Consider the following 26,210-nt stretch of genomic DNA (forward strand, 5'->3'; position numbering starts at 1 on the left):
CTGAACATTCCTCCATGAGCTTTTTGGATTTTCTCCCCATTTAGAAAATAGTCTGCACATTCATTTCATGCATGACCATGCATTTTCCAGCATTGCATTTCATTTAAAAACGCAAGCAACAGGAATTCTGCAGATGCTGGAAACTCACACTCAGGTTGGAGGAACAACACCTTATATTCCGTCTGGGTAGTCTCCAACCTGATGACATGAGCATCGACTTCTCTAACTTCCACTAATGCCCCACCTCCCCCTCGTACCCCATGTGTTATTTATTTTTATACACGCATTCTTTCTCTCACTGTCCTTTTTCTCCCTCTGTCCCTCTGACTATACCCCTTGCCCATCCTCTGGGTTCCCCCCCCTGTCTTTCTTCCCGGACCTTCTGTCCCATGATCCTCTCATATCCCCTTTGCCAATCACCTGTCCAGCTCTTGGCTCCATCCCTCCCCCTCCTGTCTTCTCCTATCATTTTGGATCTCCCCCTCCCCCTCCCACTTTCAAATCTCTTAGTAACTCTTCCTTCGGTTAGTCCTGACGAAGGGTCTCGGCCCGAAACGTCGACTGTACCTCTTCCTAGAGATGCTGCCTGGCCTGCTGCGTTCACCAGCAACTTTGATGTGTGTTGCTTGCATTTCATTTGCCACTTTTCTCCTAATCCAAGTCCTTTTGCACTTTTGCCCATTCTCCTAATCCAAGTCCTTTTGCACCCTTCCTGTTTCCTCAACATTACCATGCCTCTCCACCAATCTTGGCACAAAGCCATCTATTCCATCATCAACATCATTGATATACAACATAAAAAGAAGTGGTCTCAACACCAACCCCTGTGGAACACCACTAGTCACTGGCAGCCAACCTTTTATTCCCACTCACTGCCTCCTACCAATCAGCCAGTGCTGTAACCGTGCCAGTAACTTTCCTGTAATACCATGGGCTCTTAACTTGGTAAGCAGCCTGATGTGTGGCACCTCAAAGGCCTTCTGAAAGTCCAAATATAGAACATCACTGCATCTCTTTTATCTATCCTACCTGTAATCACCTCAAGGAATTCCAACAGGTTCGTCAGGGAAGATTTTCCCTTAAGGAAACCATGATGATTTTGTCCTATCATGTCATGAGTCACCAAGTACTCCATAATATCATCCTTAACGAGCTCTTAACATCTTCCCAACCACTGAGATCTAGATAACCGGTCTATAATTTCCTTTCTGTTGCCTCCCTACTTTCTTAAAGAGTGGAGTGACATTTGCAATTCTCCAGTCCTCCAAAACCATGCCAGAGTCCAATGATTCTTGAAAGATCATTACTAATGCCTCCACAATCTCTACCGCTACCTCTTTCAGAACCCAATCGAACACCTCTGGCAAGACCTCAAGTCTGCTGTCCACTGCCACTCCCTCCTCAACTAACCTGGCACAGCTTGAGCAATTTTGCAAGGAGGAATGGGCAAATCTTGCTCCATGACATTGTGCAAAGACAATAGAGACTTAGCAAGAAGACTACTGGCTGTAATAGCTAAGAGGTGGTTCAACTAAGTACTGAGTAAAGTGTGGTGAATATTTTTGAACTGCTGACAATTCAGTTTTTCATGCTTTGTAACTTGCCCTGTTTTGGGGTTGTACTGTGGAGGGGTGGGAGAGGGGGGAATGAGCATGTGATTCACAAATTAAAATTCTCAGTTAAGTTGATCAAAATCTTTGTAATACACATGTGTTCAAGGGTTGGGGGCTGAATGCTTCTACAAAGCACTGTTGATCTGACTATCCAGTCTTCATTCTTACAGTGACAAACAAGAGAAAATCTGCAGATACTGGAGATCCAAAGTAACACACACAAAATGCTGGTGAAACTCAGCAGGCCAAGCAGCTTCTATGGAAACAGAGTCAACAGTGGATGTTTCGGGCTGAGACCCTTCTTCAGGACTGGAAAGGAAGGGGGGGAAGTCAGAGTAAGAAGGTGGAAGGAAGAAGTACAAGGTGGCAACTGGGGGAAGGGGTGAAGTTTAAGAGTTGGTAAGTTGATTGACAGAGATAAAGGGCCAGAGGAGGGAGAATCTGATAGGAGAGGATAGAAGACCCCCCCCCCCACCATTCCCCACTCCTGTTTTTCCCCCTTTCACCTTGTCTCTTTACCCGCCCATCACCTCTGGTGTTCGTCTCCCTTCCCTTTCTTCCATGGTCTTCTAGCCTCCCCTATCAGATTCTCCCCATCTCCAGCTCTTTATCTCTTTCACCAATCAACTTCCCAGCTCTTTACTTCACCCCCTCCCTCTCTCCTGCTTTTACCTGTCACCTGTCACCTTGAATTTCCTCCCCTTGCCCCACCTTCTTACTGATTTCTCCCCTTCTTTTCCAGTCCTTAAGAAGGATCTTGGCCGGAAATGTCAGTTATATATTTTTCTTCATAGATGTTGTCTGGCCTGTTGAGTTCTGCCAACATCAGATTCTATACAAGATTCAAAAAGCATGACTAAATCTTGGCCACCCTATTTCCTGGGTAACCTGATGTAGATCAGGGTTCACTTATGCAGTGTCCTACCCATTTGATCATTGAACAGTACAGCTCAGTACATGGCCCACGATGCTCTACCTGTCTTTTAACTTACTCCAAGGTCAATCCAATGCTTTACTCCTGTATAGCCTTCCATTTTTCTTTCATCCTTGTGCCTATCTAAAAGTCTCTTCAATGTCCCTAATGTATCTGCCTCTACCAACCCCAGCAGTGCATTATACACACACACCATTCTTTGTGCTTATTTTTATTTTTAAAAAAGCCTATATCTTCTCAATACTTTCCTTGAATCAGCTTAAAATTAGCCCTCTTGTATTAGCCATTTCTGTCCTGGGGAGCAAGGTGTTGGTTGTCCACTTCTTCAGTGCCTGTTATCTTGTATCAGAATGCTTGGGGAACTCAGCAGGTCAGGTAGCATCAATGAAGGGGACCATTCCTGATGAAGGACCTTGGCCTGAAACTTCAACTGTTTATTCCCTTCCATAGATGCTGTCTGACTTGCTGAGTTCCTATGGATTTCCAGTATCTACAGACTCTTGTATTTGTACTTTGTATCCCTCTATAAAATCACCTCTCATCTTCCTCCTTTCCAAAGGGAAAAGCCCTAGCTTGCTCAAGCTTACCTCATTTAGCATGCTGCCTAATCCAGGCAGTGCCCTGGTATATCTCCTCTGCACCCTCTAAATCTTCCACATCTTTCCTATAATGAGGCAACTAGAACTGAACACAATGTTCCAAGTATTCTGCATGCTTCTTACTATCGAGATATGGCACTTGATAAGTTGTTGAGCAATTTGTTAGAATTTTGACAGTGAAATTTTTAAACAATAATTGGGGAAACTGTACTTCTATTGTATTTTCCATGACTTCACAGAAATATCTTGTGCTTTAAAGGACACAAGGTAATTCTCTTCCTTTCAGAATTTCTTTTAAAAAACCTGCCACATTGATTAAACTAGTTATCTGTTCTAATTTTTGTTTCACTCTGTACTTTACCAAAGCGGTTGAGAACACTTTCATACTCTAAAGATGCCAGTATGTACAAGTTCATCTTGGATGTGGATATGGTGGCAATGCCAATTTTTATTGCCCTGGAGGAGGTGGTGATGAGCTGCTGCAGTCCTGGTGATGGTACATGCACCATCTTATTTGTAGCGGGTTTGGGGTTTCAACACTGTGCCTGCAGCCCTTATTTGTCTTGACTGTAAAGTTTGCCAGTTTAGACAAAATATTTTCATATGCTAACTACTACTGAAGTATAATGAACCATACTTTCCCTTTTACATGCAGGCTCATCCAAAAGTTTGTGAGAAACTGAAGGCATTAATGGTGGAATGGGTGGAGGAGTTTAACAAGGATCCCCAGCTTAGTCTTATTGCTGCTACTGTCAAAGCACTTAAAGAAGATGGTATCTCTTTTCCTACAGCCAGCTGTCAGGTACACTTTAAAATATCCCTTTATACAGTATAAGCATCAGTGGAAAATTCAGCATTTATTGCCAAGAACAGTGGAATGTGTCTGATTTAAATCTGGAGATTATATTGTATAGAAGTTTCTTGTAAGTCAAGAATGGGGTGAAAAGCTTGTGGTTACAACCTGTTTATTAGATCTTCATAAAGAAGAAATAACAGTAAAAGACAGCAACAGGTAACTAACTCACTCTTAACGAAGAACTTGCCTGTGGTCTGTCTTTAAGCTGGATAGATAAAGGGTTCTTCTGTGAGAACAGGACAGTCTTGATTTATGCTGCCATGACATTGGACACTGTTTGCTTTGGAAGGAAATGTAGTGTCCCTATGCTCTTGCTGCCCCTGACCTTTCTAGGAATTCGTGTTGCAAATTTTGGAGGAGCTGAACACCTGAAACATTTATATGGGGAAAAAGGGGGGGAACTCAATATATTTTATCCAGTAAATTGTGTTCAGCTCGAAGGTTTACCTCCTCGAACCAGCATGTGTATAAGGTAAAACTTCACAGGAGCAATTCCAAAAAAGACTTTGGCAGCAGCTGTGAAAAGGTGGCAGAATTCAGGAGAGAAAGTGAGATTGTGAGCAAAAAGAAGAATTTGGCATGGATTGGGAAGACCATTTGCAGCTTATTGGCTACAATTGTGCAGGGAACTGGATTATGGAATGGGTATTGAGGGAGGCAATGTGGTGAACCACCAACTGACTACTGTGTGGGAGAATTCCTCTCTTCATGACTTGTCAGCGAAGTGTTTTGCTGATTGTCTTTGCTGCTTTGTGTATCTAACTCGCCAGACTCTTAGAGAAAAAGGAGATCATTTGGACTACTGTAGTCACACCTTCTGTAGGCTTAGAGACAAGATTAGCTTTAGTTGTCACATGTACATTAAAACATACTGTATGGTCTCCAGTTTCCCTACTTGCTGTCCTGGATGGAGAAAACAGTACATATGCTCACCAGTGGTGAGAGAGCAGACAGGCCTACAGTAGAAGAAAACATGCAAATGACAAGTTTTTGCTATTAATATGAGTGAAACTACAGAGAGAAAACTTCCTTTAATTATTCCAAGTTAATGTATTCAGAGGTACAGCAGAATAATCGGCTTTTCCAGTCTTACAAGCCTATTGCTCCCATATGACCAATTAACCTACTAACCCATTCATCTTTGGAATATAGGAGGAAACCAGAGCACCCAGAGGAACCCTGTGCAGTCATAGGGCGAATGTACAAGTTCTTTATAGAATTGAACCAGGGTTGATAGAGCTGTAATAGCAATACACTGACTGCTACCCTACCATGCTGCCTTTAAGTTGTAGTTAGTTTTTAAGACTTGAAGTAGAAGAGAAGGTTCCCAGAAAATTATTTAGGTTTTGAGTATTTAAAAGTAACAGATGTTGAATCCTTGAGGAAAAGAGTAGATTGGATAATTCTAGACCAGGGAGCAATGTGTTGGACAGTACAGGCCCTTTGGCTGACAATGCTGTGCTGACTCGTAATGTATCTCTCTCGCCATCTCTGGCTGTGCATTCCACACACCACTCAGAAAAAACAAAGCTACCTTCTGATATCCTCCATTTATGCTTTTCCTCCCATCTTAAAATTATGGCCTCTTGTCAATTAGTCAATTCTGCCTGTGGGAAAATGTCTCTGGTTGTCTACTTGATCCTTGGTAAATTTAATCCAACTATGTTAATTTGCCAATTGTATAGATAAAGATAATGCTTTGGGTGTGGAATGAAATGTACGTTTCCATTCATTCAGAGGAATGGGACTAGAGTCAGTTAGTTGGTTATTTAGCATATGAAATTTGATTGGGTGGGCATTGAAATAAGATGCATAAAATGATTCACAGTAAGGAGTTGGCACTGATATGGACACACTTGATCAAAGGCCTTTATACTTGTGGAAATTTCTTCATCTGAACACGTCCATCTATCTAGCCCTTTCAACCCCTCAAGCTACACTACCCAGCAACCCTTGACAACCCTTATTTAGCCTTAATCTATCATAGCACAATTTACAATGACCAATTAACCTACCTGGTATGTCTTTGGACTGTGGGAGTAAACTGGAAGACCCAGAAAAAACCCACACATTCCATGGGAAGGACATGCAGGTACTACTTAGAGGGTGCCAGCATTGAACTCTGAACTCTGACGCCCTGATCATTAATGGTGTCACACTAACCGCTGCGCTACTATGGCGCGAATGGCTTCATACATTGTTTAGATGAAGATTCTTTCCTGGGGATGAGGTCTTTGAAGCTTCTGTTTGCATTTCTTTAGCTCCCAGTTTCTATGGGGTGGCATTGCTAGCCTCATGGCCCACCCTCCTCCTTTCGCAGTTGGGTTTGGGATTGTCCATGGCAGAGTTAAGAAAAGAGGTACATTGAACAAATGGATATTGAAACCAAACTGCAGAATGGAAGGAATGGGGCAGAAGATGTGCTTTGGAAAATACTTACATTCAATATTTCTTACAGCAGAACCAGAGTACTGCAAATTCTTCAAAAAACGGCAGCACGTCAATAAGTAGAACTACTGAAGATACAGATCTAGCTAAAGGTATGGAATAAAGTAGCCATGAGGCTTTTGTCCTTTAAAATGTATGGAGATTGTATTTGTAAGTTTTTCAAGAGTATTATTACTACTGCAACAGAGTGAGAGGAACTATTAATGGAGTACTGCTTATAGTTTTGGTCACCCTGTTATAAGAAAGACATGGTTAAGCAAAGAATGCAGACTCCATCTACAACAAAAAGAGGGGTTTCCTGGTAACTACTTATTTTAATTTTGCTTCCCATTCCTATGTTGGTCCTCTGCTGTCATGATGGGGCCACTCTCAGAGTTGGAGGAGCAACACCTCGTATTTCGTCTAAGTAGACTCCAACCTGACGGCAAGAATATCGATTTCTCTAACTTCTGATAATTTCTTCCTCTTCCCCTGTCTCTTTTTCCATTCCTCACTCTGGCTCCCCTCTTATTCCTTTCCTTCACCTCACCTGCTTGTCACTTCCCTCTGGTATCTCCTCCTCTCTTTCTGTAGCCCTTTACCTTTTCCAACGTTTCACCTCCCAGCTTCTCACATCATACCCCTGCCTCACATTCCCTCTCAGCTGGTCTCACCTATAACTTGCTAGCTTTTACTCCCTTTCCCTTCCCCCTTATTCTGTTTCCTCCTTCCTTCCTTTTCCAGTCCCAATGAAGGGTTCTGCCTGAAATGTTGACTGGTTATTCCCCTCCAAAGATGCTGGCTGACCAGCTGAGTTCCTCTACATTGTGTGTGTGTGTGTGTTTGTCTGTAGATTTCCATCATCTGCAAAATCTCTTGTGTTTAAGGTTAACAAGGATGCTGCCAAAACTAAAAGACCTGAGGTTGGCCAGGCTCTCCTTAGAGTGTTTAAAATGAGAGGCATAGATAAGATGGGCAGTAATGGCCTTTTCCCCAGGGTAGGGGAGTCTAAAGCTGCAAGGGGAAGTATTTGAAAGGGACCTGATGGGCAGTCTTTTCAGTCTTTTCTGATGGGTGGTGAGTATATGGAATGAGTAGTTGAGGCAGGTATAATAGTATCACAAGGAGCATTTGGAGGTGGGGGCTAAGCACAGGAAATCGACCAGCTAAATGGATGACATGGACTTGTTGGGCGGAAGGATCTGGATCCATGCTGTATTGTTCTATGACTAGGAAAGGAAAGGTACGTGGCATCCGGAGTTTCTCCGGTTAGCGGACGATTTCCCTCCACACCTCTCTGACGTAGTGGGGAACTGCGTACGAGGCAAGTTACAGCATTGGTTTCTGCCGGGTGAGCTTCCAAAGAGATCGCCAGCTCGTAACCCAGCACGGATGGAAAGCGTGCAGGGGAGCCGGCTGGATTCAAACTCAGGACCTTTCGTCCCAAAGTCTGGCACTTATGCCACCAGCCGGGTCGTTCTATGACTATTGAGATAAAACAAATAATTGACAGCCTGGATAAAGGGGAATGTTTCCCTCTGGCTGGGTCATAGTCTTGGGGTGCATACAGGTGTGAAATTTAGGGCTGAAAGAAAGAAATTCCCTCTTTCAGAGCTGATGAACTTAGGAATTCTCCACCACTGAAAGCTGTGGAACCAAGTCCCTGAACATGTTTAAGGAGGAGATTTCAAGACTCAAGGCATCGAGGGGTATGGTGCAAGTGCAGATGCGTGATATAAGCAACCCTTGCATTATAGCTGATCTGGTAATGGAAATTCACCCTTACAGAATTCACTACCCGAAAAATTGAGATACTGAATAAAATTCACTCTTACGGAATATAAGTAAACACTTTTTAAAAAATTTGTATTTCTCCATGCAAAGTCAGTAGAGTTTATTGTCATACAATATACACGTGCGTATGTGCACAATTGCAGTGAAAAGCTCAGCAGCAGCATCACAAGCACATAGTAACATACAAGCAGCATTCACCAGAAAAACATCAATTAATCATAAACTATGCACAATGTTTACAAGAAAAACCAAATCTATTAGTGCAAAGTGGCGATCATGTTGCTAAGCTGTAGTGATTAAGGTTGTGCCAGTGGGTTCAAGAATCAAGTGAATGAAGGGAAGTAGTTGTTCTTGAACCTGTGGTATGAGGCTCCAGGCATATACCTCCTGCTGGAAGGTAGCTGCTAAATGATGGCATGGCCCGGATGCTGAGGATCATGGCTGAAAGCTGTTGCCACCTTGAGGCAGTGCCTCCTATAGATATTATTGATTTTGGGGAAGGATGTGCTAGGATCTGCTGAGCTCAGTCCACCGTCACCAATGCTATCTCCTCAGAATTCTCTACAATTCAAACAAGAAAACACAAGGTCCATTTTAGTGATTAGGGTTGTGCTGTTAGTTCAGGAACAGAATGGTAGCTGTTCTGGAACCTGGTGGTGTGGGGTTTCAAGCTTCTGTACCTCCTGCCAATGGGAGCTGTGAATGATGGGTATCTTTGAATGTTGCCATCTGGAGGCAGCACCTCTTGTGGAAACTACCTGTCGAGAGGGAGAGGTGTACCCATGATGTACTTTGGAGAGCCCAATACTCTCTGCCGCTACTTGTGTTCCTGAGCATTTGAATTACCATTCCAGACCATAATGTGACTAAGCATTCACAAATGATGAGGCTTCACTTTATGGAAAATAATGAGATTAAAGATTAGCTTTAGTTGTCACATGTACATCAAAACATGCAGTGAAATGTGCTGTTTGCATCAATGACCAATACAGTCCAAGGGTATGTTGCAGCAGCCTGTAAGTGTCACCACAAATTCCAGTGCCAACATAGCATGCCTGCAAATTGTTAAGCAATTCTTTGGAGGAAATGCGCATTGTCAAAGTGAGCATATGCAACCTTCGAAAGACAGCACGGGAATTGAACGCTGATCGCTGGTGCTGTAAAGCACTACATTAGCGGTACACTACTGTGCCATTTTGAAGGAGAGCAAGTATTGAGGTACATACATGATCAGCCAAGTTGGATCCTGAAACTTTTGTGATCAGAAGGTTCTTGGGAAATTAAGAATGAGGCATAGAACTTGTTGCTTAGTCATTTTATTAAGTCTTACAAGAGCAAAGAATAGCAAGAAAAGAAACATGGAAATGAGAGAAGAGCAGGAGAAAGAGACAAGACAAAGGTGGCCTGGCCTCCTTATACCAGACTACTGATGACAGTAAATTCCATTGGTAACATTAACTAATGAAATAGTAATGAAATCATGTAATGTTACACCCGCTACTGAAACTAAGTTTCTAGAAAAAGAGCCAACTGTAACCACTGGAAAAACTCACTGAACAATTACATGTATGTTTTTCATTCTGTGAAAACAAATGAGCATAGGAATGTTAAACTACAAGAAAAATAATTCTAGTCCAATCCAACAGCCAGTATGATAGAGCTGGCTTGAAGGGCAGTTGCCATTTGGCACAATAAAAGTCTTTCATTGTGATTCATTGACTATATGTAGCTGGTGATTGTGCAATGCCAACCTGTTGGGACATGTTTTCCCCACCCTTGTCTGTTCGACCATAAAATATAGGAGCAGAATTAGGCCATTTGGCCATCTAGTCTGCTCCACCATTTCATCAAGGCTGATCTGTTTCCCTCTTAGCCCCAATCTCCTGCCTTCTCCCCATGTCCCTTCATGTCCTGACAAATCAAAAATCTATCAACCTGCCTTAAATATAACAAATGACTTAGTCACCGGTGGCAATGGATTCCACAGATTCACCATTCTCTGGCTAAAGAAATTCTTCCTCAACTGCATTCTAAATAGACATCCCTCCATTCTGAGCCTGTGTCCTCTGGTCTTAGACTCCCCCACCATAAGAAACATCCTCTCCACATCCAATCTATTGAGGCCTTTCAACATTTGACAGGTTTCAGTAAGATCCCCCTCATTCTTCTGAATTCCAGTGAGTACGGGCCCAGAGCTAGCAAACACTCTCCATGTGATGAACCTTTCAATCTTGAAATTATGCTCATAAATCATATGCCTTTTGATCTTGATGCTTCTGGGCAGGCAAATTGCGAAAGCTTCACTGGGTTTTAGAGTCTGATTTCTTTTGAGCGAGTCAAGTTGCATGTCCTTGTGATGCTGCCTGCCCCCACTTTGGAACAGTTTGCTGCATCTTCCCCGTGAAGCTTTGGTGTTGAGGTTGTGTTTTGGAAATGATGCACTTGCCATCATTTGGACTGTATGTTAACTCTGAATCGGTGGGATAAGGGATAAAGACCACAAGACATGGCAGCAGAATTAGGCCATTAGCACATCAAGTCTGATCTGCTGATTTATTTTCCTCCTTAACTCCATTCCCTTGCCTTCTCCCTGTAACTTTTGACACCTTTGCCAATCAGCTATCTATAAACAGCTACTTTAAATATACCCAATAATGTGGTCTCCACAGCCATCTGTGGCAATGAATTCCGTAGATTCATCACCTTCATCTTCATCTCTCTTCTAAGGAGCGGTTGTTCTATTCTGAGGCTATGCCCTCTGGTCCTCCACTCTCCCACTAATGGAAACATTCTCTCCACATTCACTTTATCTAGGCTTTTCAATATTCAGTACATTTCAATGAGATCCCCACTAAATTATTGAGTTCAGTAAACCTCCCTGTTGCAGAGCTTTGTTCTCTATTTGCTTGTTCGATTATGTACCATGTCAGATGATGTAGGTTATCATGATCTTTCCATGATCATGATTGTTCTTGACAAAAGTTTTCTAGAAAAGTAGTTTGCCAGTTGCCTTCCAGGCAGTGTCTTCACAAGACTGGTGACCCCAGCCATTATCAGTACTCTTCACAGATTGTCTGGTGTTAGTGGTCGCATAACCAGGACTTGTGATGTGTACCAGTTGCTGATATGCCTGTCCACCACCTGGCCCCATGGCTTCACATGACCCTGATCGGTGGGTGGAGTGGGGTGGGCTAAGCAGCACTACACCTTGTCCAAGGGTGACCTGCAGGCTAGCTGGAGGGGCACCTTACACCTCCTTCGGGAGAGAAGCGTCTTTACCCAGATATTACATTGGTCCAAAAGCATTGCAGTTTCAAGTGCATTTAACAGAATGGTTACTTGGAGTTGAATCTGACTCACAAGTTAATGACATCCATGTAAAGACTACAGTGTGATGTGGAGAAGACTCCGTTGGTCTACTAATAGTTGTCTTCTCATAGGGATAAGATGAGGGCCACAACTCTGCTTCATATTGTGCCACCCTCTAACTGGTGAAAGGTGAATAGACTGGAAAATCAATTCCATTAATGAACCCAAATTTCAGTAAGCTTGTGGTGAGTTGCAATTTTGGCCTGGCCTGAAGGAGGTAGCCTTTACAATCTACTTTCATGTGTAAATTCTAAAGTAAGAGATTAAGTACGGCATCTCTCTGCCTCAGAATGTAATATGAATAGATTAATATAATTAACTTTATTTGTCACATGTACATTGAAGCATCAAAACACAAAGTGAAATGCATCATTTTGCATCAAATCTCACTCCTGGCACCTAAATAGCATGCCCACAACTTAACCCTGAGCCGAATCGTAGGTCTATGGAATGGAGGGGGAAACTGGAGCACCTGCAGGAAACTCCTATGGTCACTGGGAGAATGTCCAGACTGCTTACAGACAGTGGTGGGAATTAAACCCTGATTGGTGATTGTTGGTGTTGTAAAGGGAATATGTTAACCACAATGTTACCGTGTAGTTCCAGAGCGTTAACATGGAATGTACTGGAACATGTAACATAAAACATAGACCAATATGGCACAGGAGTAGGCCCTTTGGCCCACAATATTATGCTGAACTAATTAAAACTGTGTTCAAATGGATAACTAAGCTCTTCTGTTCCTATCCTACCATTTTCTTCCCAGGCACATGCCTTTCTAAACATTTCTTAGAAGTCTCTAATATATCTGCCTCTACCACCATCTCAGACAGCACGGCCCAGATGCCCACCACTCTATGGTTTTAAAATAAAACTTGCCCCTTGCATCTCCTTTGAAATTGCTCCCTTTCACCTTAAATGCATGCCCTCTGGTACAGGTTTCCCTTGCTATCCGAAGGTAGAGCGTTCCTATGAAACGGTTCGTAAACCGGAATGTCATAAAGTGAATAAGCAATTACCATTTATTAATATGAGAAAAAATTTTAAGCGTTCCCAGACCCAAAAAATGACCTACCAAATCATGCCAAATAACACATAAAACCGAAAATAACAGTAACATATAGTAAAAGCAGGAATGATATGATAAATATACAGCCTATATAAAGTGGAAATACTTTTCTGCAGCACTGTCTAGCGCAGTGAAAATCTCGTGGAAGCGCTCTCGGCAGAAGCACTCTCTCCAGTAATCTTTAAGCTATGAAGCTGCCAAGTCATACCAAATAACATATTAAAAATACACAGCCTATATAAAGTAGAAATAGTGTATGTACAGTTTAGTTTCACTCACTGGAATCGGAAAGACTCCAATAAATTGCAGTTTCGTTACAGTTAAACACTTGCTTATACGAATAACCACCTGACGCAATTGGCAATTGCCTCTGATCTGGGCCGACATTTACGTGCTGGGCGGCACCTAATTAATTAGCTTGTTTATTTTGACTTTTTTATTAAAGATGTGCCGGGTGCGTCCTGGCTACCTCTGCTCCACTGCATTCTTCGTGGATTGGTATCGGTCCACGACCCAAAGGTTGGGGACCACTGCTTAAACTATGGAGCTGCCCTCGCCTCAGAAGCCGATCAAACTACCCATGACTACCTTTAAATTCCACTTTCGCAACACTTTCATCACCATCGTCCAGTGCTTTCTGTTTCAGCTTATTAAAAAAACTGACTGATTTCTCCTTAAGTATAAGAAAAATTAACGGAACACCACGCTTTGTACACTCATCAATCCACTCAAGCAATAGACTTTCTATTTTATCCATTATTGGATGCTGACTAAGAGAGACCACTTTGCTACGAGCAGAACCAACAGTAACATGGGCAGCTGTCAAAATCCTTTCTCTCTGCGTATAAATAGTGCGAATGGTGGATGCAGGCAAGTTCAACGCGGGGGCAGTGTCCTTACTTCGTTCACCACGATCGAAACGCTTAATTGTGTCTAGTTTTATGCTAAGTGTAACACCCTTACAAGCTCTTTTAGGCTTTTCCAATACCTTAGGGCTCATCTTGCTAACGGATGCACAAAATAAATCCAGATAAAGCACGTGTTTAAGCAATGGCGGCTAGAATGCAGTTCCAGGGGAGGAGCTTGGCTGTTCAGGCACGCGTTGCCTTTTTTCGTAACAGTGAAAACACCTTCTGTTAGTGAAAACAGGTAACTAATGTAGGTCTTTCATAACAGCGAGATGTCGTAAAGTGAATGTTTGGAAAACAGGGGCCACCTGTATTAGACCTTTCAACCTGGGGGGGGGGGTGGAGAAAGGTCTGTGTGCTCTACCTATGTTTCTAATAATTTTATAAACCTCTATCGGATCTCCCCTCGACCTCCGTATCTCCAACCTCTCGCATGCCCTCTATTCAGGGCAGTATCCTGGTGAACCCTTTCTGCATGCTCTACATCCTTTCTATAATGGGGCGACCAAAACTGTATGCAGTGCTCCAGCTGTGGCCTCACCAGAGTTCTGTAAAATTCTATACTTCCCGGCTTTTGAACTCAGTGCTTTGTCTAATAAAGGCCATCCTGCCATATGCTTTAATAAACACCCTTTTAACCCTTTCAGGGATTATGAACTTGGATCCTAAAATCCCTCTGCTCATTGACTGTTAAGGGTCTTCCCAGATCCCTCTACTCATTAACATTAAGTGTCAGCATACTGTAATTGAATGACCTAATTGTTCAGTTCATACAAGTAACTTTTTCATAGAAGCAGAAATCTACAGCACATTATAGGCCTGTCGGCCCACAATGTTGTACCAACCATATAACCTACTCTAGAAACTGCCTAGAATTGCCCTACCACATAGCCCTTGGTGTTTTTTTTTTTCTAAGCTCCATGTACCTATCTAAGAGTCTCTTAAAATACCCTATTGTATCCACCACCACCACCACCATCGCTGGCAGTGCATTCTGTGTGGAAAAACTTGCCCCTGACATCTCCTCTGTATCTACTTCCAAGCACCTTAAAACTATGCCCCCTTGTGTTAGCCATTTCAGCTCTGGGGTGGGAGGGGAAGCCTCTGGCTAGTCAGAAGATCAGTTCCTCTCATCATCCTGTACACCTCTATCAGGTCACCTCTCATTCTCCGTCGCTCCAAGGAGAAAAGGCCAAGTTCACTCAACCTATTCTCATAAGGCACGCTCTCCAATCCAGGCAACATCCTTGTAAATCTCCTCTGCACTCTCTCTATAGTATCCTTATCCTTCCTGTAGTGAGGTGATCAGCTCATTTTTCTCTAAGTATAGGAATATGCATTTGATCCATCAAACCGCTGCCATGATTATAGCTGAACTTAATATTAATCTCTTCTACTCACCCTGGTTCCATTTAGCCTAATACACTGGCCAGAAGAAGCTGCTGTTCTTAAATTTTTAAATGAATAATTAAACTAGTGTGCACTGATTTTTGAGTATGAATAAATATTTCCTAATTTCCTTCCTGTACTGATTGGCTCTGACTTAAATTTTATAATCAAACAAAAGCTGAAAATGCTGGAAGTACTTCAGTGGTTCCACTTAATATCAGAGAATATATGCAATATACAGCCTGAAATTCTTACTTTCCGCAGACATCCTCAAAACAGAAGAAAAACACTAAGATCGAATGACAGAAAATATAAGAACCCCAAAGCCCCCTCCCATTCACAAGCAGCATCAATCCTCCCTACTCTCTCCTCCCCCCCTCACTTATTTTATCATAAAGTATCAGCGTTCTCACCACACCAACCCCCCATGCAAAAAAAACAACAAAGTTGGTCCTTGAGATGTTTAGGCTGCAGCCACATCTGTGGCAATTGTGTTGAGGACTGTGTGCCAAAGAGGGCAATCCAGTTGATCCCAAACCAGAAACTGTGGATGAATCTAGGACATCAACTGCCTACTGGTCCAGATCAGCAGCATTGAAATCAAATGACCCTGACCTTCGTCATAAGAAATCGAGCAACAAGGATATCAGAGATGCTAAGAGACGATACCAGTCCAAAATCAATTCTCAGACCAGCCATCAGTTGTGGCAGGACTTGTATGCAATAAAGGCCCTCAAAATGAAGTGGGCAGCATTGCCGTCAACAGATGTTCAAGTTCAAATTTATTGTCATTCAACCTTGCACATCATTTCTCTGGGGCCAAGGTGCAAAACAGTTCATATAGTCACACACAGCACATAGTTAAGGTCCAGCACATAGTCACAGAGTACTGGCACAAGTTGAGTGGCATAGTCTGAAGATTGATGATCCATAAGATGTTGTCCTGGAGCTACATTTCTGTAAGAACAAGTAAGCAGCAGTTCCTCATCTCGCACTGGGTTAGTTGCAGATGAAGGTATTCAGTTTGTTTTCTGTTTTCTTTCGCACCACTTCCAGTGCTTCCTCCCCTGGGTGGCCGTTACAGATGAAACAACGTAAGGGGCTCTGATGTCTGCTATCAGGAAATACTTCCAGAGGCTGGTCATGACATGTATCAACTTCAATCATAGACATCCTAGGCCTACTGCCAAAGCAGGTCTATGGTGGATGCCATCTTTTTGTCTCTGCACTTGTCTCTGGAGCATCTGGATAGCTAAGGGACCTACGTTAAACTATTGTTTATTGAGTGCAGCTCTGCCTTCAATATTACAATTCCTGAGAAAATGGTTTGTAAAGAATCCTTGAAAATGAGTCTGTTAGGTTTAAATAGCAACTTAAATACTGTCTCAATAACAAATAGATAACAACTAGTTGGCCTACCAGGAACACCAACACACAGGCTGTGTACAAGAAGGGCCAGAGTTGGCTCTACTTCCTGAGAAAACTGAGGTCCTTTGCAGTATGCAGGCCTCTCCTTCACATGTTCTACCAGTCTGTTGTCGCCAGTACAGTCTTCTATGCGGTGGTGTGCTGGGGCAATGGCATCAACATGGGTGATGCCAACAGGCTCTATAAAATGATTAGTAAGGCTGGCTCTGTTATAGGAATCAAACTGGAGACTGTGGTAGAACGAAGGACCCTACGGAAAATCCTGGCAATTCTGGGCAACATTCCTCACCTCTGCATTCCACCTGGGCTGAACAAAGCAGCACTTTTAGTAACAGAATGACAACTGCACTGTTCCAAAGAGCGCTGGATGAATTTATTCTTATTCTCTGCCATTAAGCTCTATAATGAATCTGCCTATAGTTGGGGAAGTGATGACCCCCTCCTATTAGAGTTTGTGGTAACTTATTTTTTATTCTTTCTTACTTCTAATATTTTTATATTTGTGCACTTGTAATGCTGCTGTGACACTGTAAGTTACTTGGGTTCAATGAAGTATCCATCTATCTAAATGTTTGCTTTATTTAAAGTTGCAAATTAGCTCCAAAATTCTTAAAGTTGTATGTAGAGTGGGCCAGACTGCGCTGGGTTTAGATTTTTATGAAATCCTCACCCTCTTTTATAGCACATCATTACTTCCGTCTGGATCGCATTTAACAAGAACAGCATCTGTGCAGTTCCCCCCATTTAAAAAAGGACTCCCCTTGTTTAGCAGGCAATACCTGCAGATTCTTCTGTGGCTGAAAAATCTATTTTTTCTAAATCTACAAGTGGATTCAAGTGTACACACTTTAATATAACTACATCAGCAGAATCTGGTGGCCAAGAAACTCAATAATGAAAGAAGCAGATGTAATGTTAGTTTTAATACCTTTTGCGATATGGTTGAGAGGGAAGCCAGTGTTGGTACAGGTATAGAAAGCCTAGTTTGATGTTATCTTGATGATCATCTTGAATGGGTGGTGAAACTGTGGAATTCATTGCCACAGATGGCTGTGGCCTCATATTAGAAGTAGATATAGGTTCTCGATTAATAAGGGTGTCAAAGGTTTAGGGGAAAAGACGGAAGATTGGGGTTGAGAGGGAAAATAAATCAGTATGGTGGAGCAAACGCGATGGGCAGAATAGTCCAATTCTGCCCTGATGTCTTATTTATTGTGGGAAGAGATGGTGTTTATTCCTTCACATTCTTGAGGTTTTGTGATAAATTTCTGTTGTATGATTGGTGGATGCTTGAATGCGATGAAATGCAATTGGGTTTGATTGACTCAGTAAAGAATATTTGGTTTAAAAGAGTTCAATATACAATGGAATGTATTAAGAGATTTATGCTTTTTTTTTCCCCCAGCTATTGAAATTTCTTTACAAGAACAGAAGCAGCAACAAACGGAGACAAAATCTTTCTATCCATCTGTAGATGGCGCTGTGAACTGCCACAGGACTGAGATGCGCATGGTCCGTGCTCTCTATGACTTTGAGGCTGTTGAAGATAACGAGCTTACTTTTAAAGCTGGGGAAATAATCACCATATTAGATGACAGGTATCATTTGCTAAAACATGATTTGTCAATCAAGTTATTCTTTGAGTGCTCTATTGCAATGGGACTGGAGCCCAACATCCCCTATTCTATTGTTGTTATAGCAAGAATGCTAGCAGATTAGCTGTGTCACAGAATCATACAGCAGGCAAGAAGGTATTCAGTTCGTATGTCTTTAGTTTTTTACCTTTTCCACCCATTACCTCCCAGCCTCTCATTTCACCCCCTTCCCCCACCGGCTTCGCCCATCACCTACCTGCTTGTCTCTTTTCCCTCCCCTGCCCTTATTCTTCTCCGTACCTTTCCAGTCCTGATGAAGTCTTGTCTGAAATGTCCACTCTTTATTTCTTTCCATACATTCTGTCTGACCTGCTGAATTCCTTCAGAATTTTTTGTTACTCTGGGTTTCCAGCATCTGCAGTCTCTCGTAGCTCCAAATGACCATTGAGTTATTTTTGAATGTGAATGTGCCTTCACGACCCTTTTTGACTGTGAAGTTCAAACCCCAAGCACTGGAGTCATATAGTTATACACAGTTCACGAGGTATCAATATCCTGCTAAAACAGACATTCCCAACCTTTATTCCATGGACCCTGACCATTAACTGAGGGATCTGTGGGCACTAGATCGGGAACCCCTGTTCTGAACCTTTCTGATCTATCTAGCTATTCAAACATATTTTAAATGATGTCAATGTACTTCCTCCAGCAGCTTGTTCCACATATGGACCATTCCTCTGCGTGAAGAAATGGTCTGTTGGGTCCCTTTATGTTTTTCCACTTTCACTTTAAAGCATGTCCTCCTCCAGTTTTTGATTCCCTTTCTCTGGCAGAAAAGACTGTGCATTCACCCTATCTATCTCACTCATGATTTCATATACCTCTATAAGATTCCCTCTTAGTATCCTGAGGTTTGAGAATTAAAGTCCTAAACTGTCTAAACTCTCTCTATATCTCATCCCATTGAATCCTAGTAACACTCTCATAAATTGTTTTTGCATTCTTTCCAGCTTAACAACATTGGGGACAAGTAATTAATCCTTTTCTTAGTATCTTAAATCTATTACTCTAACATTACCTTAGCTCTTGAAATATACAATTTATTCGCATTCCAAGAGGAAATACTAAATCCTTCTTGTTTGCCATATCTAATATTTAATCTCTGCCTCTTTTGTTCTATTAAAAACATCCATAGTCCACTCAGTCTTTTCAGGTAGCCAAAATTCTTTGGCTCTGGCAGTGCAATCTCCTGTAGATGAACTCTGAATGAGGCGGGCAATGAGGTCTATTATTGGCGTGTGTTGTGAAATTCGTTAACTTGGGAGCAGCAGTTCAATGCAATACATGATATAGAAATAAGTAAATTACAGTAAGTATGTGTATGTTGAATATATATGTATATTGAATAGATTAGAGAGTGCATAAACAAAATACTGTATATTTTTTTAAAGTATTCATATGTTTAATATCCATTTAAAAATCATATGGCAGAGGAGAAGAAGCTGTTCCTGAATTGCACAGTGTGTGCCTTCGGGCTTCTGTACCTGCTGATGGTGACAATGAGAAGAGAGCATGTCCTGGGTGATGGGGTTCCTTAAGAATGGATGTTGCCTGTTTGAGGCACCGCTCCTTGAAGATGTCTGGATACTAGGAAGGCTAATACCCAAGATGGAACTGACTAACTTTACCACTTTCTGTTGCTTCTTTTGGTCTTGTGCAGTAGCTCTGCCCCCCCACCGCCCCCGCCCATGTCAGACAATGACGTAGCCTGTCAGGATGCTCTCACAGTACACCTATAGAGGTTTTGAGTGTTTTAGTTGACAAACCAAATCTCTTAAAACTCCTAATGCAATATAGCCACTGGTTGCTGCCTTTATAGCTGCATCGATGTGTTGGGACCAGGTTAGGTCCTCGGAGATCTTGACACCCAGGAATTTGAAATTGCTCACTCTCTCCACTTCTGATGCCTCTGAGGATTGGTCCATGTTCCCTTGTCTTACCCTTTCTGAAATCCACAATCAGCTGTTTGGTCTTAGTGACGTTGAGTGCAAGGTTGTTGCTGTGACACCACTCAACTAGCTGTTATATCTCGCTCCTGTGTGCCCTCTCATCTCCGTCTGAGATTCTACCAACAATGGTTGTATCATCGGCAAATGTATAGATGATACTGGAGCTATACGTAGCCACACAGTCATGGGTATAGAGAGAGTAGAGCAGTGTTCTAAGCACACACACCTAAAGTGCACCAGTGTTGATCATCAGCGAGGAGGAGATATTATTACCAATCTGCACAGATTGTGGTCTTCTGGTTAGGAAGTTGAGGATCCAAATGCAGGGGGAGGTGCAGAGGACCAGGTTTTGTAGTTTATCGATTAGGACTGTGGGAACGATAATGTTAAACACTGAGCTATGGTCAACAAACAGCATCCTGACGTAGGTGTTTGTATTGTCCAGGTGATCTAAGGCCGTGTGAAGAGCCAATGAGATTGTGTCCGCCGTAGACCTATTGTGGCGATAGGCAAATTGCAGTGGTTCTAGATCCTTACTGAGTCAGGAGTTCATCCTAGCCATGACCAACCTCTGAAAGCATTTCAGTACTGTAGGTATGAGTGCTACTGGGCGATAGTCATTAAGGCAGCTCACACTACTCTTCCTGGGCACTGGTATAATTGTTGCCTTTTTGAAGCAGGTGGGAACTTCTGACCATAGCAGTGAGAGGTTGAAAATGCCCTTGAACACTCCCACCAGGTGGTTGGCACAAGTTTTCAGAGCCTTACCAGGGACTCCATCAGGGCCTGCCACCTTGTGAAGGTTCACCCTCCTTAAAGACAGCCTAACATTAGCTTCCGAGACAGAGGTCGCAGGGTCACCGGGTGCAGCTGGGATCTTCACAGCTGTAGTTATCTTCTTTTTTTCAAAGTGGGCATAGAAGGCGTTGAGTTCACCTTGTAGTGAAGCATCGCTGCCATTCATGCTACTGGGTTTCACTTTGTAGGAAGTAATGTCCTGAAAACCCTGCCAGAGTTGTCGTGCATCCAGTGTCTCCTCCAACCTCGCTTGGAATTGTCTCTTCATTCTTGAAATAGTCGTCCACAAGTTATACCTGGTTTTATTGTACAGACCTGGGTCACCAGACTTGAATGCCACAGATCTAGCCCTCAGCAGACAATGTACATCTTGGTTCATCCATGGCTTTTGGTTTGGGAATGTACAGTAAGTTTTTGTAGGCACACAGGTTTTATTGGAGTCAGTAACAACTATATCCAGTACTTCTTAACATAAAGGCAATGGAAATCTGGAACATTCTTCCTTCAAAAAGCTTTGGCGTCTGGGACTCATTTGTGAGCTTTTTGGGGTTATGAAACTACATACAGATCAGCCATGTCCTGATGAAGGGCCTCGGCCCATAATGTCACCGTTTACTCTTTTCTATGGATGCTGCCTGGCAACACACATTTTGTGTGTGTTGCTTGGATTACCAGCATCTGTAGATCTTGTTACAAATCAGCTGTGATCCCTTTGAATGGTGAAGCTGGGTGTTGGCTGTGGAGTATTCTAGTCCTATTTATCATGGTAATTTCTGTAATTTAAATTTACAACGGAATACAATGGAAATGTATTCACTGATGCAGTGTAGGAAACATGGCATATATCTTTCACACTAACCTTGTTATAAGGTTATTATCACTGATACACGTGAAATTTTTGGCAGCAGCGCAGTTAAATAAAATACTGTTATTTACAGAAAATAGTACAAAAGAGGAATAACGGGACAATGGCAGAGGTGAAGAAGCTTTTCCTAAAGCACTGAGTGTGGGTTGATGGTAGCAAAGAGAAAAATGCACATACCTTTCTGATTTGGAAATGTATCACTGTCCCTTTGGAGGATATAGCGCAGTGCCAGGCCTTTCCGGTCCAATGACCCTGAGTCACCCAATTAACACCCTTGTGACCGATTAACCTACTAACCCGTACATCTTTGGAATGTGGGAGGAAACCTAGGTGATCATGAGGAGAACGTACAGATAGCGTCAGAATTGAACCCGGGTTGGTTGCTGGTACTGTAATAGTTGCCTGTTACGTTACAGTGCCACCCCTTTGTCATCACCTGGTGTAAATCCTGGAAATCCCTCATCAATTATCCTCTCAGATAATCTGCAGATGTTCCAGGAGGTAGCTCAGTACCGCACACCAAATGTAATTCACAATGGGCACTGTATGCCGTCTTTGCCAGTCTCAACTACATCTCTAAATAAGACAACAAATGAGTTCCGTAATGCGGCTGTAGCTGCTAAGGGTAACATCTATTGCCCAGCCTTCGTTGCTTTGCAAAGGCGGTGAATGACTTGCTATAGTCCTCATGTTTGGAATTTTGGTGATTTTGATGTAGTGACTGAGGATATTGTCCAAGTCAGGGTAGAGAACAGATTGTAGGTGGTGATCATCACCATTCTACATCACAAAAGTTACTGTTAGTGTCAAAATATCCCCATTATCCAAGCTTGTGGAGTCACATTGAATACATTTTGATCTTTGTGTAGTGACCCCAATTGGTGGAAAGGAGAGACCAAAAAAGGTGTTGGGCTTTTTCCTTCAAATTTTGTATCAACCAGTCTGAACACAGAACCTGAGCCAGGTAAGTGGAACTAATCTCATTGTTAGTGTTTGTATATTTAACCTTTTGGGGAACAGTGTGAGTGGGTGGCTTGTTAATTCATTCTGTGGCCAAGATGATACAGCGATACCTGTTGTAAAAGATAGAGACTTTCATATCAACAGACCTGTGTGTGATGGTTGTTCCACCTTGCGTGTTCCCTAAAGGGTGTTGAAATAGATTGCCTGATTAATCCCACCAGCAGTGTGGGCACGTTTTGGGGGAAAGTTGGATGCTGGATTCTTCCTGAATTGTAAACTTTTGTTCACTAGGTCTGCCCATCCTAATTATTTCCTAAACCAACTGATTACGGAGTTCTTCTAGAGTTTGCCATATTTGTGGGTCTTGCTGCCTTCCTTATACTCATTATGACTTGGGAGTCCATTCAGCCCATAGAGCTAATGCTAGGTTGCTTTATGCCCCATTTTCCTGTAACTGGTTTTTGCTTACATGCCTATTAACTCCCCACATGCCACCCACACCCCATTCCCCTCAGCCAGTTTCTTAGACCTTAAGACAAAGGAGCAGATTTAAGTGACTTGACCTATCAGGTCTGTTCTGCCATTTGATCTTGGTTGGGTTATTTTCTCTCTCAACCCTATTCCCCTGCCTTCTCCTGATACCCTTGCCAATTAAGAACCTGTCATCCTCTAATTCAGATATATTTTCTTCTATCACTTGAGTTGGTGGAAATTTTCAGCAGTCACCCATCAACCTGCATGTTTTTCAGGCATGGGAGGAAACTGGGAAGCTAGAGTCACAGGACGAACATGCAAAGTCCCCAAGGTCAGGCTTGAACCTGTGTTGCTGCAGTTTGAGGCAGAAACTCATCTGTGAAATGATACTTAACTGTGTTAATGACATAGAATATAATGACACTACAACATAGTATAGGTCTTTCTGTCCCAGATGTGCCAACCTTTCAAACTGCATCATAATACTACATCATAAACCATAATCAACATAACGCTTCCCTCCCATAGAGCCCTTCATTTTCCTTTCATCCAGTTGCCTATCCAGGAGTCCTAATCTCTCTCATGTATCTTCATCTACCACCACGCATGTTCCACGCACCCACCACACTCTGCTGGGGGAGGGTACGTATTGCTGACATCCCCTTGTACTTCCCTCCAATCATTTTAAAATGATGCCCTCTTATTAGTCATTTCTGCTCTGGGATAAAGGCGCTGTTTGTCCACTCTACCATCTTGCTGTGAGTAGAGATTTCTCTCCTGTATTTGATATGTGTGTTTTCACTGTAGCACAGTTTGTATTGAGGATCAGAATGCCTGTAATGAGACTGACACAGTGAGATTAGTCATAGAATCATAGACACTACAGCACAGAAGCAGGTCCTCTGCTCCAAGCTTATGCTGAACTGTTATCTACCTAGTGCCATCGACCTGGACCAGCAGTGTAGTGTATGCTTAAGACTGGGAAATTAGCAATTTGCATCCATATTTTCTGTATTGATTCTAGAGAAAGTTGTGGTACCGGAGGAGACAACTGTACAAGATGTTCAGTCTTCTGAGCCTGAGCCAGTTTATATAGATGAGGTAAGTGTTTGTTTTATGGGTTTCAGTACTTTATTTTTCTTCCCTTTCACCCATGTTCCACTTCCCCACCTATCAAGATTCCTTCTACAGCCCTTTCCCTCTCCCATCTATCAGCGCCCAGCTTATCACTTCATTCCTTTCCCTTCTCCTCCCCTCCACCACCTACCTTCCCCCTGACCTGGTCTCACCAATCTCCTGCCAGCTTGTACTCCTTCCCATCCCCCTATTATTCTGGCTTCTTCCTCTTTCCTTTCCAGTCCTGATGAAGGGTCTCAGCTTAAAACATCAGCTGTTTATTCCTCACCATAGATGCTGCCTGAACTGCTGAGTTCCTCCAGCATTTTGTGTTTGTTGCTGTCTTTTTTTCACCTTCATATGCCTTCCTCCTTCCCAGAGGAATGCTTATTCTCATTGGATGTTGGTAGTTTTCTGGTATCTTTCATAGCCAGATGCCAAGCATCAGCCGAATGCTCTCTCTGCTTTCCTCTTGCATTTCTCTATTTCTGGCTCATAACCTCTTGAAATCCTTAACCTGAATATCTCCCATCTCTTTTAAATGTGCTCCTTTAGTCTGGAAAAGCTTTTAATCATTTGTCCTAATATCTTGTTTAATGTTAGGTACATAAATGGTTTTTAATCATGATTTGTATTAATTGGTTTATTATTGTTACATGTAAAAACATTGCATGATCATTCCATTACAGCAGTGCTTTGAAGTAGTACAAGGAAAAATCAGTAATAAAATGCAAAATAAAGTATTAGTTATAGAGTATATGTGTGTATACAGCACAGTTACAGGCCCTTCCAGCCCAATGCCATGGCATCCAGTTATGGCTGTTGACCATGTGTCTTTGGAATATGGGAGCAAACTGGAGGGAACTCTCGCGGTCTGAGGAAGAATGTACAGACTCCTTACAGACAGCGGCAGGAATTGAACCCTGATCTTACAGCAGGCTCTGTAATGCCATTGTGCTAACTGCTATGGTACTGTAATTTTTGTTGTAATTTTATTATAGTCCTAAAGTACTACAGTGTAGAAGCAGGCCCCTCGGCCCATCTCGTCTTGCCTAACTTTTATTCTGCCTGGTCCAATGGCCTTGCACTTGAACCATAGCCCTCATACCCCTCATCCGTGTACTTATTCAAACTTCTCTTAAATGTTGAAATCAAATCTGCATCCTCCACTTCCACCACTGGCAATTCTACGATGTCACCGCCGTCTGAGTGAAGAATCTCCCCCTGATATTTCCCTTAAACATTTCACCTTTCATCCCTAACCCATGACCTCTAATTCTAGTCTCACCCAAACTCTGAAAAAGCATCCTATCTATTCTACTCATAATTTAGTATGCCTCTATCAAATCTCCCCTCATTCTCTTAATGTTCCAGGGAATAAAGTCCTATGTGGCGAGCTGTAGCTCTTGAAGATTAAGCATATGGTTGTCCATGTGTGAAAGGGAAAACTGGGCTGTCTGCTTTCTTCTGCTTTTAATATTATTTTGACATTGCAGGACAAGATGGACCAGGTATTGCAGATGCTTCAGAATGCAATACCAACGAATCAGCAACCCGACTCAGCAGAGCTGCTCCACTTAGAAGGTAATGGGTCTTCAAATATGAATATTGGAAGCAATTATTTTATAAATGAGCTTTGAAAATAAATCATATACAAAATGCTGGAGATACCCATTGGGTCAGGCAGTATCTATGTAAGGGGAAAGAAAGCATTTTGGGCCAAGATGAAGGGTCTTGGACTGACATGTTGACCTCTCCATAGATGCTGCCTGACCTGCTGAGTTCCTCCAGCATTTTATATGTGCTACTCTAGATTTTCAGCATCTGCAGAATCTCTTGTGTCATTGAAAGTAAATCGGTGTCTTGCCGTGATGTATCGGAGGAGCTTGGCTAATGTTCTCACGCAGGAGAGGAGAAGGGAGGGCAGGTGGGTAGTGCAGGTAGTTTACTCCTCTTCATAGATGCTGCTGGGCCTACTGAGTTCCTCCAGCATTTTGTTTTGTG

The 26,210-nt window shown here is 42.5% G+C and overlaps 1 protein-coding gene across 2 annotated transcripts in view; it reads left to right on the forward strand.

The window, feature by feature from the left end:
• Window positions 1–26,210, forward strand: part of stam2 (signal transducing adaptor molecule (SH3 domain and ITAM motif) 2) — a 78,693-nt gene that overhangs the window by 37,485 nt on the left and 14,998 nt on the right. Inside the window, exons 5-10 of one of the 2 annotated variants that reach the window (XM_072260950.1) lie at window positions 3,802–3,948; window positions 6,461–6,542; window positions 17,792–17,984; window positions 22,523–22,617; window positions 24,115–24,191; window positions 25,703–25,790. In XM_072260950.1, the coding sequence (XP_072117051.1) occupies window positions 3,802–3,948; window positions 6,461–6,542; window positions 17,792–17,984; window positions 22,523–22,617; window positions 24,115–24,191; window positions 25,703–25,790 (682 nt within the window). The remainder of the gene's footprint in view (window positions 1–3,801; window positions 3,949–6,460; window positions 6,543–17,791; window positions 17,985–22,522; window positions 22,618–24,114; window positions 24,192–25,702; window positions 25,791–26,210) is intronic. The other variant, XM_072260951.1, reaches the window with a different exon arrangement.

The sequence above is a fragment of the Mobula birostris genome, chromosome 6 (assembly GCF_030028105.1).
Source record: "Mobula birostris isolate sMobBir1 chromosome 6, sMobBir1.hap1, whole genome shotgun sequence".
Classification (NCBI taxonomy): domain Eukaryota; kingdom Metazoa; phylum Chordata; class Chondrichthyes; order Myliobatiformes; family Myliobatidae; genus Mobula; species Mobula birostris.